Consider the following 13,678-nt stretch of genomic DNA (forward strand, 5'->3'; position numbering starts at 1 on the left):
CTTTAAGAATAAGGGTGACGATCTTTAAGAATAAGGGTGACATGCAGAGTTGCAGCAACTACAGGGGGATAAAGTTGATGAGCCACACAATGAAGCTATGGGAAAGAGTAGTGGAAGCTAGGTTAAGGAAGGTAGTGGAAATTTGTGAGCAGCAGTATGGCTTCATGCCCAGAAAGAGCACAACAGATGCAATTTTTGCTCTGAGAATGTTGAAGGAGAAGTATAGGGATGGTCAGAGAGAGTTGCACTGTGTGTTTGTAGATTTGGAGAAAGCGTATGACATGGTGCCAAGAGAAGAGCTGTGGTACTGTATGAGGAAGTCAGGAGTAGCAGAGAAGTATGTCAGAGTGGTGCAGGACATGTATGAGAGGAGCAGGACAGTGGTGAGGTGTGCTGTAGGTCAGACAGAGAAGTTCAAAGTGGAGGTGGGACTGCATCAGGGATCGGCTCCGAGCCCCTTCCTGTTCGCTATGGTGATGGACCAGTTGTCAGAGGAGGTCAGACAGGAGTCTCCTTGGACAATGATGTTTGCAGATGACATTGTGATCTGTAGTGAGAGCAGGGAGCAGGTGGAGGAAAACCTGGAGAGGTGAGGTTTGCGCTGGAGAGAAGGAGAATGAAAGTCAGTCGTAGTAAGACTGAGTACATGTGTGTGAATGAAAGAGAGGGAAGTGGAACAGTAGAAAAATTTCAGCAAGAATCAAGGGGAAGGTGTACAAGACAGTGGTGAGACCGGCCATGCTGTATGGTTTAGAGGCAGTGTCACCGAGGAAGAGACAGGAGTCAGAGCTGGAGGTAGCAGAGCTGAAGATGTTGAGGTTCTCTTTGGGAGTTACAAGGTTGGACAGGATTAGGAACGAGTACATCAGAGGGACAGCTCATGTTGGACGTTTGGGGGAGAAAGTTAGGGAGGCCAGATTAAGATGGTTTGGACATTTTCAGAGGAGGGAGAGTGAGTATATCGGTAGGAGAATGTTGGACATGGAGTTGCCAGGAAGGAGGCAAAGGGGAAGGCCAAAGAGGAGGTATATGGAAGTAATAAATGCGGATATGAAGCTAGTGGGTGCAAGGGTTGAGGATGCAGAAGATAGGGATAGGTGGAGAGAGATGATTCGCCATGGCCACCCCTGAAGGGAAAAGCTGAAAGAAGAAGAAGTAGTTCAATTGTCATGAAAATAAAATTACATGATACTTTATTGTAGAAGCATGCAGTAGGGTTCTAGTACAATCCATGTGAGCTGGATCATATTCTGTGTTAGTTCATTTTATTTAGATCTGATGTTTTACCTGGCTAACCGGAAAGGCCTTCTGTGAACCACCCATGTTTACTGATCTGCTTCAGGCTTGGTCTTTTGGTGGGATCTTGCTCCAAGCACCAGTTGATCAGATGGCGGCAGGCTGTGTGGGCAGTGAAGTAAACAGAGACAGAAATTTACTCACTAATTTTTAATCTTCACTATCATTTTTCTCAGATTTGTTGTAATATCTCAAAATGCTGTTTTTATATTCTCTCACATTCAGACAGGCCAGGTATGAAATTGAGGGACCCAGCAACAATTTCCTCCTCATTACTGAAGGGCATTTCTCCACAGACTATGCTGTATAGGAGAATGCCCAGACTCCAGACGGTAGCATGGTCGGCGTAGTACTGTTGTTGCTGGATCCATTCTGGAGGCCAAAAATCTGGGGTTCCTGAGCAGAAGAGCAAGAACAACATCAGCAACATCACAACTTAGATATTCCTTTAATTATGTGCAATATCTGTTGATGTGCAATTACCTGCATATTCCACGTAGGGCGTGTCCTGCCACAAATCGCCACAGCCAAAATCGATCAATTTAATGTCCAGGGTGTCGGAGTTGAACAGAAGGTTTTCCGCCTTGATGTCACGGTGGAAAACCTTGTGACTTTGGCAGTAGCGGGCAGCCTCGACCACCTGCAGCATGAAATAATAATAATAATAATAATAATAATAATAATAATAATAATAATAATAAATACCATCAGTCATTGAACACTAAAGAAAACTCAGGATCAAAGTCAAAAGAGCTAAATTAAATTTCATCTAAACACAACTATATACACTGTAATTATGTACTATACTCTAGAAAGAACAACCAGTCTCAGCAAGACTGGACCCTTACAGCCACATCACATAGTCACAGCCATACCATACATCAGTAACCCTAAATAAACAGTTCAATCTCACACGTGTCTAAATTACACACACAAACAAAACACACATGATGCCTTTGTGGATTGTTTTTCTTAGTATTACTAACTTCACCATTATTATTTGCATTTGTGCATCACTTTGTGTTCTCCATTTCTATGGGTTTTTTACTTTGTGAAGCATCTGATAAAGCTAGCAAACACATTATCAAGAACAAACAAATCAACAGCAAACAAATTCTTTGGTTATCCAAAGAGGGGCCACAGTGAAAGATGAATCACCTGCAGCATGATCATTTTGGCCAGTAGCTCGCTGAGTGTGCCTCCTTCACTCAAGCATAACTCGTACACGTCCATGCAGGGGATTGGTCTTTCCAGGACTAACAGGAGGCAGTTGTCCATTTCAAACCAATCCACAAGCTGCAGGACGTACTGGCAGTGAGGTGGCTTTGATAGCATTTGCATTAAAGCCACCTCTAGATGGAGCTTGCAGGTCTCGCCAGGCTAGCAATTAAAAAACAAACAGACAGAAAATTAGCATAGTTTGTGACATCAGAATCTATAGATACAGTATATGAAACCTAGATGCTGCTGTGAGCCAAGACTAATGTGGCTGAACTGAGGAGAATTAGACTTTCAAAGGAAGATTTTTGCAGCATATGGATGGAAGAATCACAAAGAACAAGTATAAAAAAGAAGACATTACTTTTTATAGGAATTACTTTGCTGTTTAGCGTTTCTTCATCTCAATCTCAGTTCTTCACTAATGTATGTGATATTCTGGAGGTCATGTGTTACCATGGTGAAAGTATGCTAGTTTGAAGGGTCAGTCACCTTTAGCTCACATTATGTTACTTGATCAATTCATAATGAATATGTTGTTGCTTGTATGTGATTTGATGTCATCTAGTTATTGACCCTAACTATCTGATTGGGGTGGGGGTGTTGACTTATGAAAGTAATCAGGAACAGTGACTAATGCAGCATCTAGGATTCTTTTACCGAAAAATGACAGCAAGGTGCATTAGTTTTGCATAGTTTTGGTCTTTAAATCAATTGTAAACAGGACTTTATTGCTACTATCACAGCAGTCAAGTAAGGTTACTTACAACGGTGATGTACAGGTCCGAGCCATCCTTACGGATGTGTTTAATGGCGACCTACAAACAAAAACAAAAACAAAACACCCCTGTGAAGTGTAGCAGTGGACAGATGGAAAACAGGTGAGGGCGGAAGGTGCGAACAGAACACTGGAAAAGGTGGGACAAATAACACGCGGGGAAAAATAGAAACGAGATCACGTGACCCAGAAATCATAAACACAAGCTTAAAACTAGTGCGGGGATTAATGAAGTTTTATCTAATCTTATCTTAGGGATGCGCTACAAGGAAATGACAACCTTATTACAGATTTAAATCACCAGAGAAAGTTTTTGGAGAAAGTCTCTTTCTGGACAATGCTCATGTCATTAACCTCATTAATGCTCTACAGTTCATGTATTGTGTTGACCAGTGCAATCTGCAGGATTTGCACAGGCATTTACCTGCTGTCCATCTTTGCGACGAACTCCTTCGTACACTGATCCAAAGCCTCCACTCCCCAGCAGATTTCCGATGGTGTACAGATCGAGAAATCTCTGTGCTAAAGAAAACAAATAAAGAAAGACACAAAATGAGCCTCGTGTTTGTTGTCCTCTTCTGTGTGTATGTAACGCGCTGAGTTAGCATTAACGTAAGGGATCGCTCGCCTAACTCAAGTTGCAGCAGAAATCACACGAAGCTCACACAGGTCGCATTTCACATCTCGAGGGGTTTTTATTTTTTACTGGCAACAGCGTTATTTATTTAAAGAAGACAACTTAAATGAGCAACAGAAATGAAAATAAAAACATCGCTGTACTCGCGGCTCACGTGACTGCAGACTGACCACGACACAAAAAAAACAAAATGGCGCTCTGCTCTTAAAGGAGCCACAGCTTATTTCACTCGTTACAGGTGAATTGGTCAGTAATAAATCAGTGGTTTATTTCGTGTATGTGTTTTTTATCTCTTTTTATACCACAGCACAATAACTGCTAACCTTATCACAGCATTCTGATCATGGGTAGAAAAGCCAGTTGTTACTTATATTAAAAAAAACAGCTTTCGTATCTACCTCAGATATACACTGCGGTCAAAAGAATTGACCACATCATTAACATCCCAGAGTTTCCATCATTTTCTGGTTTTTGACCAATTGAAAATGTTGCATTTTGAAATATTTCTGTAAATATTTGTGTTACATACCCTTTGGATCAGTGAGGAATTCCATACAAGAAGCGTGTATAGTGGGCACCTCTTGGACCTGAAAGTTGGATAAACACATCATATCCATATACATGTGAAGATTTTCTGGCTTATTTATTATGAGAAATAATGAGACATCAAAAGAAACTAGTTAATTACCTCATCGTCCACATCCCAGTCCTCCGATTGGATTTCTTGGTAGGTTGTGAACTTTTCAGGCATCGGTGTGTCATCTGCCTCTGAGTCCAAGTCCCACATCTCAGCTTGTGGCTCCGTGAAAACGGGCATTTCAGCTGTGTCGTGTGATCGGTAGTCCATATCCCACACAAAGTCCATCATCCTCTGTAGCAGTTTTTGGATTTCTTTAAGAAATTCAGTACTTGCCAAAATCAAATGATGCTCTCGGGTCAACGCAAGTGTGTTTTTGTTCAGTTTGAAAAATAACCGTTGTCATGGCGCTGACTCAACCAATCAGGTTCGTCGAGAGCTGCGCCGCTGTTTCTTGGGCAGTTTGCCAGAGCTGCGCTCCAATTTTGTGGCGTTATGTTTGTTTTGTATTCCTTTGCATTTTGATTTAAGTTACCTACTGATGTCCTGATTATGTTTTGCTTAATTTGTCTCATAATAAATATGATGTCATTAAGTTATTACATAAAAATGAAGTTATTCCGCCGTGTCATCTCCTTTAATGTTGCATCGTTGAGCCCGGTGTAACATATGGGGGCTCGTCCAGTTTCAATTGGTTTGATTTGGTTGATGTTAAACTGTTAAACTTATTCGTTTTCCTAATCTTCTTAACTTTCTTCATTTGTTGGGAGAGATTAAAAGGCGGCTTTGTTAGGACTGGGAAATTGTAGAACGGTATGAATTAAGTGGCGTTGATAGGCGATTGAGAAAAGACGAGGTCAGGGAACTAATAAGAAATAAATTGAGCGATCTTCAGCTTTTTTTTTCTTTTTTACCTATTTCGCAAAAACAAGTAACAATTGGGGTTGATCCTGCAGCTCAAAAATCAGTTTCATTTGTTGGTTTATCGTTTGAGCAGCAGAAAGAGCTTGTTAAAATGCAGCAGTTGCACGAAAAGGAGATGCGTGATCGTGAACTGGAAATAGAAAAACGTAAATGAGATGATTTGATGAAGCGGAGTGAGATGGAGTTTGGAAAAATGAAACACGAGCATAAATGAGCTGCGGACCGGCAAAATCAAGAGTTTCAGCTAAAGTTGGAGACTTTGAAACTTCGAGGTGAGGGCAGGTCATCTATTGATCGCGCGGACTGTTCGTTTGATATCATTAATCATCTGAACTTGTTGCCTGTGTTTAATGAGAGGGATCCGGACGTCTTTTTCTCGTTATTTGAGAGCATAGCTGATGAACGGGGATGGCCTGAGACCGACCGTACAGTTCTGCTCCAATCCGTGTTAGTGGGGAAAGCTCAGGAGGCGTATACTGCTCTTTCAGTAGAGGAAAGAAAGGTATGATGGTGTAAAATCTGCTGTGTTAAAAGCCTTGGAGCTGCTTCCAGAAGCTTATCGCCAACGTTTTCGTACTTGGAGGAAAAGTGAGAGACAAACACACGTGGAAGTCACAAGAGAGTTAAGTAATCATTTTTGATCGCTGGTGTACAACATCTAACGTACAGTCATTCAGTGAGTTACGTGAACTGATGATTATTGAACAGTTGAACATCGTTCCCGATCAAATTGCAGTGTATATTAATGAAAATAAACCTCGTACGGCCATTGAAGCTGCATCATTAGCGGATGATTTCGTTGTGACTCACAAAAACCTATTTAGTTATGGGAATCGTGGTAATGGAAATCTTCACTTTCGACAGCTGCAGCGGAGTGATCGAGGTTCACCTTCTCAGAAGGTGATATCTGATTCTATGTGTCGTTATTGTCTGGAAGTCGGACACTGGAAGAAGGACTGTCCTGTACTTAAAAGCAAACAGGGACGTGGTAAGAATAAAAATTGTGCGCCTGTGCTTTTAACGAGTTGCTCTCCGCGTGTGCCTTCTGTACGCTGTACGGAAAACCTGTCCGTTATTAAAAGGAATTGTTCTGAAATTTAACACAACAAAGGGTATGCACCATTTATGTTTTCAAATCCTAGATACGCCCCTGGTATGCACCATTTATTTCGGAAGGGTTTGTTTCTCTTTTAGAGGGACGTGAGTGTGTACCGGTGAGGGTGTTGAGAGATACTCGGTCAACAGAGTCCTTCATTTTGGATTCCATACGTCCGTTTTCATCCAGCTCATATGTCGGTAAGAACATTTTAATTCGAGGGATTACACTCCAAACATTGTCTGTTCCTTTGCACAAGTTTATTTTACAGTCCCAGTTAGTTAAAGGGGAAGTGACTATGGGAGTGCGCCCTTCCTTGCCGGTGGAGGGAGTGGAGGTCGTTTTGGGTAATAACTTGGCTGGTGAGTGTGTGTGGCCGGTAATGGCCCCTTCATCTCACAAAAGTGAGTACACCCCTCACATTTTTGTAAATATTTTATTATATCTTTTCATGTGACAACACTGAAGAAATGACACTCTGCTACACTGTAAAGTAGTGAGTGTACAGCCTATATAACAGTGTCAATTCGCTGTCCCCTCAAAATAACTCAACACACTGCCATTAATGTCTAAGCCATTGTCAACAAAAGTGCGTACACCCCTAAGTGGAAAATTGGGCCCAAAGTGTCAATATGTTGTGTGTCCACCATTATTTTCCAGCACTGCCTTAATCCTCTTGGGCATGGAGTTCACCAGAGCTCCACTCAAAGTTGCCACTGGAGTCCTCTTCCACTCCTCCATGATGACATGACAGAGCTGGTGGATGTTAGAGACCTTGCGCTTCCCCACCTTCCATTTGAGGATGCCCCACAGATGCTCAGTAGGGCTTAGGTCTGGAGACATCCTTGGCCAGTCCATCACCTTTACCCTCAGCTTCTTTAGCAAGGCAGTGGTCATCTTGGAGGTGTGTTTGGGGTCGTTATCATGTTGGAATACTGCCCTGCAGCCCAGTCTCCGAAGGGAAGGGATCATGCTCTGCTTCAGTATGTCACAGTACATGTTAGTATTCATGGTTCCCTCAGTGAACTGTAGCTCCCCAGTGCTGGCAGCACTCATGCAGGCCCAGACCATGACACTCCCACCACCATGCTTGACTGTATGCAAGGCACACTTGTCTTTGTACTCCTCACCTGGTTGCCGCCACACACGCTTGAGCCATCTGAACCAAATAAGTTTATCTTGGTCTCATCGGACCACAGGACATGGTTCCAGTAATCCATGTCCTTAGTCTGCTTGTCTTCAGCAACTGTATGCGGGGTTTCTTGTGCATCATCTTTAGTAGAGGCTTCCTTCTGGGACGACAGCCATGCAGACCAATTTGATGCAGTGTGCAGCGTATGGTCTGAGCACTGACAGGCTGACCCCCCACCCCTTCAACCTCTGCAGCAATGCTGGCAGCGCTCATACGTCTATTTCCCAAAGACAACCTCCGGATATGACGCTGAGCACGTGCACTCAACTTCTTTGGTCGACCGTGGCGAGTAGGGATGCCACAATACTCGATATAATATGTGAACCGTGTTTTTTCGGTTTTTCCTTAAAATAATAATAACCATGCATTTTTTTACTCTCTGAACCGCCTGTTTGTGTTTGCCTGTACTGTATGTCTACGCGCTGAGACAGACACGCCTCCCCGCAAGTAAATATCCAATCAGTGAGCGCTAAAGTTAGGGGTGCTTAAACATGCTCGCGATGCTGGTGTCAGATTTCACTCTAACCCTGGAGAGCGCTGAAGCGAGACAAATATTTAGGAATATTTAGCTCCATCACCCAGAGTTATCACTGTGTGGAAGCAGGATGGCAGAGCAGTTAACACAGGCATCCAAAAAGCAACAGTCCCCTATCTGATTCCTTCCAGCATTCATACACAACTGGTTCCGAGAGTCACAAAAAATAATTTAATTTATAATATAATAATTGCTAAAGATTTGCAGCCGTTTTCTGTGATCGGTGATGTGGGCTTTTGGCAACTTATAAAAGTGCTTGATCCGCGTTACACACTACTGACGTGTCCTTTTTTCCCGACCTCTACGGAAAAACACGCAAAACAATTGAAAAGGAATTGGCTAATGCGCAAAGCCTTGCTCTAATAACAGATATTTGGACGTCAGGGGCAACAGAGCGTTATCTCACCGTGACTGTTCATTACATAGTGGATTGGGGAAAAAAGAGCCGAACCGACAACCGTGGGTAAAATCGCAGTACGTATTGAACCGTGGGTTAACTGTATTGTTGCATCCCGAGGCCTGTTCTGAGTGGAACCTGTCCTGTAAAACCACCGTATGGTCTTGCCCACTGTGCTGCAGCTCAGTTTCAGGGACTTGGCAATCTTCTTATAGCCTAGGCCATTTTTGTGTAGAGCAACAATTCTTTTTTTCAGATCCTCAGAGAGTTCTTTGCCATGAGGTGCCATGTTGAACTTCCAGTGACCAGTATGAGAGAGTGTGAGAGCCATAACACCAAATTTAACACACCTGCTCCTCATTCACACCTGAGACCTTGTAACACGAACAAGTCACATGACACAGGGGAGGGTAAATGGCTAATTGGGCCCAGTTTGGACATTTCCACTTAGGGGTGTACGCACTTTTGTTGACAATGGCTTAGACATTAATGGCAGTGTGTTGAGTTATTTTGAGGGGACAGCGAATTCACACTGTTATACAGGCTGTACACTCACTACTTTACATTGTAGCAGAGTGTCATTTCTTCAGTGTTGTCACATGAAAAGATATAATAAAATATTTACAAAAATGTGAGGGGTGTACTCACTTTTGTGAGATACTGTGTCTATATATATAGAAATTGAAATTGAGAAAGAAAAACTTCTTCTTTATATATAAAAGGATGTCTGATGGTTCTGTCGACAAGACAAAAGTCTGCATTTATTGTGGATGTGAATTAAGTTATCACCGCAGCACGTCGAGTTTAAAATATCACATGATGGCGAAGCATACATGTGATACAGAGAGCTCTCCTGCCCTCGCCAAAGGCAGACAACACTAGATTCTTCTCAGCGGGGATGTAATGTGAACCTGGGTTATGTTCTTTTCTTCATGTGTTTAATAGTCATGAACAAGTTATTTGAAAAACATGTCTATGTTTTTTATGCTTTATATTTAAGGTGGTTTCAGTAATGAATGTACACTTTGCATGTTTAGAAGAAGTGATCAGAAAAGGTTAACAGGCTTGTGTAAGTAAATAGCTCTGTGCAAAGAAAGAAGTAATTGTTTTCTATGTTCTTTTTTTCATATGTTTAATAGACATGAACAAGAAAAATATCTATGACCTTTGAAACATGTCTAGACTTCATGCCCTATATTGAATATGGTTTAATAATAATAAACAACATACATTGTGATCTGTAGTGAGAGCAGGGAACAGGTGGAGGAAAACCTGGAGAGGTGGAGGTTTGCGCTGGAGAGAAGGGGAATGAAAGTCAGTTGTAGTAAGACTGAGTACATGTGTGTGAATGAAAGAGAGGGAAGTGGAACAGCAAGATTACAGGGTGAAGAGGTGAAGAAGGTACAGGAGTTTAAGTACTTGGGGTCAACAGTCCAGAGTAATGGAGAGTGTGGGAAAGAGGTAAAGAAGCCAGTTCAGGCAGGTTGGAATGGGTGGAGAAAGGTGTCGGGAGTTCTGTGTGATAGAAAAATTTCAGCAAGAATCAAGGGGAAGGTGTACAAGACAGTGGTGAGACCGGCCATGCTGTATGGTTTAGAGGCAGTGTCACCGAGGAAGAGACAGGAGTCAGAGCTGGAGGTAGCAGAGCTGAAGATGTTGAGGTTCTCTTTGGGAGTGAGAAGGTTGGACAGCATTAGGATCAGAGGGACAGCTCATGTTGGACGTTTGGGGGACAAAGTTAGGGAGGCCAGATTAAGATGGTTTGGACATGTTCAGAGGAGGGAGAGTGAGTATATCGGTAGGAGAATGTTGGACATGGAGCTGCCAGGAAGGAGGCAAAGGGGAAGGCCAACGAGGAGGTATATGGAAGTAATAAATGCGGATATGAAGCTAGTTTGTGCCGGTGGCGGACCGTCAGGGCCAGCGAGGCCTTCTCTGCTGGCCTAAACAGCAGTGATCTGAATCACTGACTTGCATTTTAATATAATTTTCAATGAATGTCTATTAAATTTTTCCCGATAGTCTATTCTCTACATTTCATAGCTTTTCTCTCGGTTGCGCTGCTTCCAGTAGTGTATATTTATGATAAGATTATTTATCCAATCATATTTCAGCTAGTGGCCGTTGCCCGGCCGTAAGGCCTTCAGAATTAAAAGTGCAGGCACCCGTAGCTTAAAATAAATGGCAATGAAATGAGGTTCCATTAACCAATCAGATTTCGAGTTGGCATCACTGGGGCCATCTAGCAGGCATACGTTTACGTTGACAATTTCCCGTCCTCTGATTGGATAACTGCACAAACTAAATAAAATATATACTGTATATGTTAACTCGCAATGGCTGACAGAGGAGAAGAAATCGATTTGCTCGTGGACATCCTTACAAATGCATTATCAAGGTGGACTTTTCAAGAAAATCCTTTAGATTCTTCAAAATAGTTGGTAAGCTTTTTAAAGAACCATTTATGTTTGCCTTCATTCCAGATCCCCGGGATGGACCGTGGGGTTTTTGTTTGTTTGTTTTTTACTGCAGTGAAAGGAAACTTGTGAGACTGAATTGTGTTAATTTGGTTTTTTGCTATATGTAATGTAATTTTATTCATGTTCGTTACAAGAGCCTGTGACACAACGCACTGTTATACAGTGTTTCTATATTCACTGCGTCTCATTTTGGATGCTGCGTCCTCCGGAGATTTCAGTTTGCTGCATATGGCATCAAGAATGTCTTTTTTGAGAAAAGTAACCGTAATAAAATTGACTATTCTATAATAGACTATAAATACTGTAGACTAATTCCTTTTTTACTTTGCTATATAACGGTTGATTAGTATCTAGTGGCGTCATAATGATGGTATAGAGGTGGATTAATTCAGGAAGGACACCAGCGAAGGCCTAGGTGTGAAATGCATGGTCCGCCACTGGTGGTTGCAAGTGTTGAGGATGCAGAAGATAGAGATAGGTGGAGAGAGATGATTCGCTGTGGCCACCCCTGAAGGGAAAAGCCGAAAGAAGAAGAAGATTATATATATATATATATATATATATGTACAGTATCTGAAATCCAAATGGCTGCGTTCCCGGAAACGGCCCACCGCCGGTCACTGTAGGACAGCCTGCACCTCCTAAACCGTCAGTCACCATCAGCGACGGCAGGGACCCTCGACGTGCTTCTAAGAGATGAAGCATGAATGACGAAGCTAGAATGTGTTTAAATTGTGTTTTTGTTACGTTTCCCTTAAATAACTGCCAATCAAGACACTGCAGAGTCTAATATAACAGTGCAATCAGCTGAGTATTGACTTTGTCCTCTTTCACCTAGGACTGTTAGAGTTTCTGGAGAACAGTTGATCATGTTTTAAGATCTCCACCTCCTCCTTCACGTCTTCTTTAGTGCCGGTCTCAACACGTGCCCTCATCATGTGGTGTTTCAACCATCCACTCTTACTTGAACACTCGATGCACTTTCTTCACTTAGTTTCTAGTGAATTGCTGTCAAAGGAATTCAGGAATGGTTTAACTGCTGTTGTAAACGTGCAGGCGGAAGCCGCTGGCTGCCTTTTTTTTTGTGTGAAAGGGAGGAGGGACCCCCTTCAGCCAAAAAAAACCTACCAAAAGTGACTGAGAGAGAGGTGATGGTTTGATTCTGACACTTAGGTTTATTTAATTAGAAATAAAACTAGAAATGAACAAATGTCTGCTTTGTCCTTTCTCTGGTTTTGTATTAAACTGACGTTGGATTGGGGGACTCACTACATCATGGGATGAAATGAACTGCCCAGTTATGGCAGATTGTGACATTCAGTCCACAAAACTGCCCTTTAGTGCAATTACCACTAATACCTTATCAACCCCATCATGTATTATTACTATTAAGATGAAACAAGTCAGAATAACTCATGTCCAAACACACATCCTCCAGTGTAAAGCAGAAATGTCCTGTTCTCTTCCCCTATCCTCAAATACATGATTAAAGAAAGATAATGGCACGTACCTACAGCCACACACACTTACACACAAAGCTGTGTACACACTGATTCTGTGCTGCAGGAATAAATCATGTGTGTGTTTGTGTGTGTTGTGTTAACAGCTTACACTGGAAGTACCACACCCAGAAAAACAAACACAATGAACATGTTATTTAATGGCAGTCTCCCTCCGATGCAACACGGGTTCGATTCCCAGGCTGGGCAACCAGATCTGAGGGTTTTATCTCTCCAAAAACATAGGAGGGTTGCATCTGGTGTAAAACCTGTGCCAAAATGACGTAAACATAAACAACTCATTTCTGTATTTCTGCACTTTCTGTTCTCAGAAACGGCGTTTAATACAATTACAGATTTATAGGTTTTGTAGAGAAACTGCATAAATAAAAAAATCCAGGTATATTTTCTGCAAAAAATGCAAGAGTGCATCCAAACTTTTGCGAATAACTTTATTAACCTGAGCTTGTGTGCAGTTCTTAAGCTCAGTTTTACTCTACACAGTTTCTATGCTACCAGTGATAAATCTGATGATACTGAAAAGAGTATCTTATTTAAAAAGCTGTGAATCTTAGGTAAGCTGACTGTGTGCTACTATTCATTGATTTTCAGTTGTGTGTAATGCATAAAAGTAAGTGTAAAATGTGTATTTTCAGTACAGGAGGGAAATATTTGGTTTTGGTATTTGGGAGAGTTTATTTGGCTGTTTTTGTTACACAAGTCAATAAGACAACTCTGATCACAAGTACACCACTATAGATAACAGAGCACGGTTTCTTTCCCAAGAAGATGCCTGTCATTCATCTCGGCTGTACGGAAGCTCCAGGACTACATGCGTACTCCGTGGAGCTCCTTCCAGAAGTGACCGATATCCTGAGACAGCGCTGTTTCCGCCAGTCTCTTACACTCGAGCGGCGTGAACCCGACCAGCGCCATCCCTCGTGTCCTCACACCCTGACGTCCGGTCAGTTCAGCTACACGCGTGGTGATGAGTGAGGCTGGAGCGTGGCAGAATGTCTGATCCCCAACTCTGAATGCTGGCCATGATT

At 42.3% G+C, this 13,678-nt stretch overlaps 1 protein-coding gene across 1 annotated transcript; it reads right to left on the reverse strand.

Moving 5' to 3' along the window:
* Positions 1-421: 421 nt before the first annotated feature.
* On the reverse strand, positions 422-4,075 carry LOC131354091 (serine/threonine-protein kinase pim-1-like). Its single transcript, XM_058391362.1, has 7 exons — positions 3,717-4,075; positions 3,282-3,332; positions 2,455-2,676; positions 1,780-1,936; positions 1,516-1,692; positions 1,288-1,398; positions 422-1,140 (listed from the first exon to the last, which is right to left on the reverse strand). Exons 3-6 carry the CDS (start codon positions 2,635-2,637, stop codon positions 1,292-1,294), a joined length of 624 nt encoding a protein of 207 aa, XP_058247345.1. The 5' UTR covers positions 2,638-2,676; positions 3,282-3,332; positions 3,717-4,075; the 3' UTR covers positions 422-1,140; positions 1,288-1,291.
* Between the last annotated feature and the right edge of the window lie 9,603 nt (positions 4,076-13,678).

Source organism: Hemibagrus wyckioides, linkage group LG06 (genome assembly GCF_019097595.1).
Source record: "Hemibagrus wyckioides isolate EC202008001 linkage group LG06, SWU_Hwy_1.0, whole genome shotgun sequence".
Classification (NCBI taxonomy): domain Eukaryota; kingdom Metazoa; phylum Chordata; class Actinopteri; order Siluriformes; family Bagridae; genus Hemibagrus; species Hemibagrus wyckioides.